At 46.0% G+C, this 6,197-nt stretch overlaps 2 protein-coding genes across 5 annotated transcripts in view; both read left to right on the top strand.

Annotated features, from left to right (window-relative positions):
• Positions 1 to 775: 775 nt before the first annotated feature.
• Positions 776 to 3,616, top strand: pheta1 (PH domain containing endocytic trafficking adaptor 1). Of its 4 annotated transcripts, XM_058375691.1 has the most exons (4): positions 853 to 882; positions 1,401 to 1,550; positions 1,853 to 2,017; positions 2,098 to 3,616. In XM_058375691.1, exon 4 carries the CDS (start codon positions 2,118 to 2,120, stop codon positions 2,871 to 2,873), a length of 756 nt encoding a protein of 251 aa, XP_058231674.1. In that variant the 5' UTR covers positions 853 to 882; positions 1,401 to 1,550; positions 1,853 to 2,017; positions 2,098 to 2,117; the 3' UTR covers positions 2,874 to 3,616. The 4 variants fall into 4 exon arrangements, with proteins under 4 accessions (XP_058231675.1, XP_058231673.1, XP_058231676.1 ...); XM_058375692.1 differs by lacking the exon at positions 1,401 to 1,550 and having other exon boundaries at positions 776 to 882; positions 1,853 to 2,013; XM_058375690.1 differs by lacking the exon at positions 1,401 to 1,550 and having other exon boundaries at positions 776 to 882.
• Positions 3,617 to 5,247: 1,631 nt separating this feature from the next.
• The window catches only part of sh2b3 (SH2B adaptor protein 3), a 100,125-nt gene continuing 99,175 nt past the window's right edge, over positions 5,248 to 6,197 (top strand). Inside the window, exon 1 of the mRNA XM_058375714.1 lies at positions 5,248 to 5,406. The gene's annotated coding sequence lies outside the window, so the exon portion shown is untranslated. The remainder of the gene's footprint in view (positions 5,407 to 6,197) is intronic.

The raw sequence follows: 6,197 nt of genomic DNA, 5'->3' as shown, positions 1-6,197 counted from the left end.
CACTGTACACACACTCACTCACCATACACACACACACTGTACACACTCACTCACCATACAAACACACACACACTATACACACACAGTACACATTCACTCACCACACACACATACACACACTGTACACACACACACACAGTACACACACTCACTCACCATACACACACACACTGTACACACTCACCACACACACACACACATAAAGAAACCACTTCTCCATATAAAGAGCTGTGTGTTTCTGCACAGTGCATGCTCTGACCTCGTCTTGCTGTTGACTCTGGTCTTCGAGAGTGTTTATTAATCTGAATTTAATCCCACACGTCTACACCCACACACACAGTGCAACACATTTTGCACAATAGCCTTTACTTTACAGAGCACAGGGTCAGGTGTGATGCTCATCCTGGACCACAGAGGGTCATGGGTATTCCAGTTCAGACCAGTGGCAGTAGCTTAGTGGTGCTGGAAGTTGAACCCTGACCTTCTGACCAGTAACTAAGAGCCTTAGCCTTTTACTTATTATCAGAAACACACCCATGGTGACACTGACCAGCCATGAGTGTCTGAGAGCTCATGATGGGGGTTTGATATGGTTATAAACTGATAAGGTTGTGTGTGTGAAGTGAATAAAGTGCACGGTGCCGATATTATCGTGAGTGGAAACTGTTCTTCACATTAAAATCTTGTTTTATTTAAACTTTTCGTAAACGACTCACTGAACAATGAGAAAGAACCCCAGGGTGATTCTGATCCACGCGGAGTCGACTCTTATGTCACGTGGCGAGACGTGCCTGGAATTCCTATTGCGGGTCACGTGACTCCTGGCTTCAGGACTCGCAGCAGCGCCAGCAGGCTGAAGAAAAGCGGAGGTGGATGTTGTCGGTAAGATGAACAAAAACAAAGCTACATTCTTTATCTGATTAATGAATTCTGACCTGATTTATCACACCGATGTGTCCGAAATGTAGTTTACACGGAAAAAGCTTGTTTTTATTATTAAATTCTGTTAAAGGAGAGACTTGGCGTGGCTTTTTTTTCCTTCAAACCTATTTTCCAACAAAGTCCCGCCTCCTGAAGTCTGATTGGTTAGGAGTTCGCACTGGCGCCACACCGAATGGATGGTTGTGTTCGAGTGTGAGCTGTCAGCCAATCACAGGGCAGGATGCCTGATTTAGCGGAATGTGGTTGGGAAACAAAAAGTTGGGACAGTCAGCGTTTTTATCATTTTCCTGCTGTTTGTTTGTTTGTTTGTTTGTTTGTTTGTTTATTTATTTATTTATTTATTTATTTATTTTCATTCATTGTTATTAAATACTAAAATGGAGGCTAAGCACGGGACAGGGAATAGTGTTGTTTTGCGATTAATCAGCATTCTTATCATATTCTTATCTTATTCAAAGCCTCGAGACGTGAACAGTGATGATGGATTATTGTCCAGATGTTGACGGATTATTGTCCAGATGTTGACGGATTATTGTCCAGATGTTGATGGATTATTGTCCAGATGTTGATGGATTGACGTTCATGGACATGCTCTGAATTTTCAAATTGTAAACCCTTTTTTATAACATCCTCTAACTCATGACTCTTTACAGCACACTGTATAAGGAATAAAGAGCAGTGTGAGTGAGTGAGTGTGTGAGTGTGTGTGTGAGTGTGTGTGTGTGAGTGAAACAGGAAGTTCGACAGATTTAAACAGATTTTCCTTGTGCTGATGAAGTTCCACTGCAGCACTTCTGTGGAACACACACTCACACACACACACACACACACACACAGTGTCTGTCTACCTCGGAGTGTCTACGCTATGCTGTTTACTCATTGTGTGTGTGTGTGTTTATGTGTGTTCCAGAGCTATGTGTGTGATGGTGAGCCACAGCGTTAGTGATGAAGTGATGTGAAGAGACGACGCTACGCAGAGTGTGTGTGTGTGTGTGTGTGTGTGTGTGTAAGACGACCCTCCCTCACTTTCTCACATACACACACACTCCTAACATCACACACACTCCTGCTGTAGGTAATGAGAGTTTGTTCAGAGTAAACAGATGTGTAGGTTAATGAAGACGTTAATAACAGCTTTATTTCTTTCTCCCTCAGCTCCGTGTGTGTGTGTGGCGATGAAGCTGAACGAGCGGAGCGTGGTGCATTACGCCACCTGCGGCGTTCCTCCTGATAAATCGGGCTTCCTGATGAAGAAGAGCGAGCGCAGCGGGGTGTTCCAGCGGCGCTGGTGTGTCCTGAAGGCTAACCTGCTCTTCCTGTTCGAGGAGCGTGGGAGGCGCGAGCCGCTGGGGCTGGTGGTGCTGGAGGGCTGCACGGTGGAGCTCTGCGAGAGCGAGCGCGTCGACTATGCCTTTGCAGTGCGATTCGGTCAGAGCCACACCCACACGCTGGCCGCCGACACGCAGGCCGAGATGGAGGACTGGGCCAAGGCGTTAGCACGCGCTAGCTTCCAGTACCTGCGCCTGGTGGTGCGTGAACTCGAGAAGCAGCTGGAGGAGGCGCAGAAGAGGTCCGAGGACGGAGCGGCGGGAGGGGGTGGAGATATCGTGGCGCTCTGCCCCGATCCTGCCCGCAGGGAGAACGGGATTTCCTGGAACGAACCAGAAGATCTCAGGATTCCGGGAAGAGAGAACAGCGTCCCCGTCTCCTGGAACAAGCCCACGGTGGCTAACGGGGTGGCCTGGGAGGGCGAGTGCGGTGCCAGGGGCCGTCCTCCGCCTGTTCCCCCACGCAGGAAAAGCCCCTCCGAGATGGGTGTGGCCTGCGGTGAGGTGGGTGTGTCTCCTGGGACCACCTGCTTCTCCAAACTGCACGACTGGTACGGAAAGGAAGTGGCTCAGATCCGGAGAGAGTGGCTGCAGAGTCAGTAGCAGGAGTGTGTGTGTGTGTGTGTGTGTGTGTGACTTCAACACCAGCATGTGTTCAGAGACAGAGCGTATGCTCCAGCCTCTCCGTCTCTAATCCTATTTCTGCTCTAGTATTCTTACACAATTTGAGAACAGAGGAATATAAAGGTGGAGGATGGACACGAGAAGATGACCGTCTCAGCAGACGGAGCTGACCATCCTGCCTCCTGGCCTCGTCAGACTCTCCACCATGAGCTTTTTACTCACTGTGTTTAATCTCCTGACATTTATAACCTCACACTTTACACAGACGGACATGACTCTCGTGTTTATATGGTTATTAATCTTTTTTACCTTGAAGGTGGAGTTATGGTGCATCTTTACACAGGAAGCTGTGCCTTTATTCCAGTGCCTTTCATTTTATCTGCCTTTTTTCCACAAAAAAGTGCAGGAGCTGAAGCTTCTCTTAAGGGGGAGGGGCTATTGGCAAGGGGGTGGGGCTAGGAGGATGGGGTCAGTTCACTGTAGTGATACACAGGTTTAAGTTTTAAGTGTGTTGATTTTTTTAAGCAACTACACACACACACACACACACACATTTTTATTATTATTATTATTATTATTAACCACTATAATAGTGGATGATGTTAGCTCTGCCCCAAGAACCTTTTTAACACAAACACTAAAACTCCAGCTGAAGAAACAGTGGTGCCAAAACTTACGCTTCTCTGTGTAGTGGAGATACCAGTCTAGACCAGTTTAATCAATATTTCAAGGGTGTGTGTGTGTGTGAGGGATATTAGCGAGCTGGAGCTGGTCTTTAGCAGATTGTAGTCATTATAATGAAGAGAGAGGATTCTGGAGTGTTTACTGGTCAGGTCCGGTCACTGTGCTGGACAGTGGATGTTTCATTTTTTCTTTACTGATTTCTGAACAGAAATGGTTTCCATGGTTATGCTTAGCTAGCTAGCACTGCTAGTCAGCTGACTACTCCTATGTGTCCAGTGAGAAACACTTTTTATTCAGAGTGAAGCAGAAGGTACTCAGCTTAATCAACTGACCAGAGGTACTGAGAGTGTGTGTGTGTTTGTTTTACAGAGTCAGCGGCTGTGTGTGTGTGAGCTCAGCGATCACTGTGTACTCATCATGTACTCTGTATCTGTCCACTACGTCCTTTACATCGTCCATTCATTCACCAGCTGTGTTTATCACCGGTCACTAAAACAGCACCACAACACACTCAGCTGCACTGACCTGACTGTTACAAAGCGCTGACGCTGGACACTCCTTCCATTCCTCTCTAGGAAAACTTCATCCATGGTGGAGCTCTCAGTGTCCACTCTGAGACCTCCTGACCTCGGTACTGACCTTTTTAGCTGCTTGACCGTTCATCATTTCAGATTTTTGACTCTGTGTCCAGTTTCTCTGTGTAACCATTGTGTATATGCAATAAACCACTTTTTTTCCAACAAGCCTCTGGTCATGGAGTTTTACTGTACACTTCCTGGACAGGCCAGTGGGGTGATGTCAGAGGTCAGCGGTCACCTGCTGAACAGGAAATACACCAACAACAGAGTGGTGTGATGGACCTCACTTCTTGTTACTACCTCAAAGAAGCGTCCACTCTTCTGTCCAGCTTCAGGTTCTCCTCTGACCGATACACAGCGATGACATTGGAGACTCCTTCTACGGGGCCTGGTGACCTGCAGCTGTGCTACAGTCAGAGGTGGTGTGAGGCTCACTGGCCTGCAGGTGGCGCTGTGTCACTGTACAATCTCTCTCTCTACACACACACACTGTTATTGTTACACTGCTCGGAACTTGTGTGTGTGTGTCTGGAGCTAATTGCTAAAACACATTACCAGCACGAGCTCACCCCCTCACTGTAAAAAAAAACAAAAAAAAAAACACCACCCGAGACTTGCACGAGCTCACTAAATCAGCACGCGCACACTTCAATCACATGACCGTTCACGGAAAATTCGCTTTTTTATTAAAATTCATACTTTTGTGTGAGTTTTTATTACATTTATATGTATATCATATTTTTTTAAAACACATATAATATTATATTTTTTAAACATCTATAATAATTTATAATATATTTTTGAACACACTATGTTTAAATGTGTTTTTAGCATACTTGTTAAGCTAGTAAGAACTTTTATTTTTATTTTATTTTATTTAGACTGTTCCATTAAATATGATTGTATTTAAATGTTTTAAACGTTTATAAATTACACAATTTCTTGTTTTTTGTGTTATTAATATGAATGTGACGTGAATTCATTCATTAATGGGTTAATTTTCTGTGACGCGATAACGAGGCCGGCTGTAACAGAGGGACTTTTATTTTAACCGGAAGCCGGACTTGTTTTTTCTTTTTTCTTTCTCTTCTTTTTTTCCTCTTTTTTAGCGTGTGTCTTGTTGTGGCTGTTTTCTCTCTGTTATTTTTTTCTGACTTCAGGGCTGCTTCGTGTGAGCGCGAGCGCGACTCTGCACTTCAGCCGCACATGTTCATGATGAGAGAGAGAGCCGCGCGCACCGGGGCCGCCAGGTAACACACACACACACACACACACACACACACACACACACTAATGCACAGACATATACATATATATATATATACACACACACACACAGGACACAAACAGCCATCTGTAAAGGGCTGCTGTTCACGTGCGCTGTACTACATGCTCGAGCGGGAGGAAAAAGTTTGTTCGTGGAGTTTTGTTGGGTCATTGTGTGTGTGTGTGTGTGTGTGTGTGAGAGAGAGAGAGAGAGAGTGTATGTGTGTGTGTGTGTGAGAAGACGGTCTGATTTGACTGACTGCTAGAACTTCTCCGACGTTATGTTCCGAACTCTTGTCGCGCGCGAGCTCACCGATACACACACTTTTCTGCTGAAAGTCAACGGGTTACGCACGCGCACGATAGAATTACCACTCTCTCTCTCTCTCTCTGTTTCTCTGTTTCAATGTTTCTTTCTCTCTCTCTCACACACACACACACACATTATGTAAAAGTGAGCGCGGGTGGAGTGTGTGTGTGTGTGTGTGAGAGAAGAGTGGAGAGTGTGTAATGTGCTTTTTTGGCTCGTTATGAAAGATCAGCTCAATTACGTAGTTAATTCTGAGAAATCCAGGCGGCGGAACCCGGTGGACTCGGGCCGCGTCCCAAACCGCACACACACACACACACACACACACAGAGTACAGCTGCGTAGCACACACACACACCGCTGTACTAAACACACTAACTCGTCAGCGCACGCGACAGGACAGAAATCTTCCCCGAGGTCTCGCGCTCACCCCTGAGTGTCAGAGTGGAGAGAGTTTTAAAGCGA

The sequence above is a fragment of the Hemibagrus wyckioides genome, linkage group LG22 (genome assembly GCF_019097595.1).
Source record: "Hemibagrus wyckioides isolate EC202008001 linkage group LG22, SWU_Hwy_1.0, whole genome shotgun sequence".
Taxonomy (NCBI): Eukaryota; Metazoa; Chordata; class Actinopteri; order Siluriformes; family Bagridae; genus Hemibagrus; species Hemibagrus wyckioides.
This window is presented reverse-complemented; position numbering and strand designations above follow the sequence as displayed.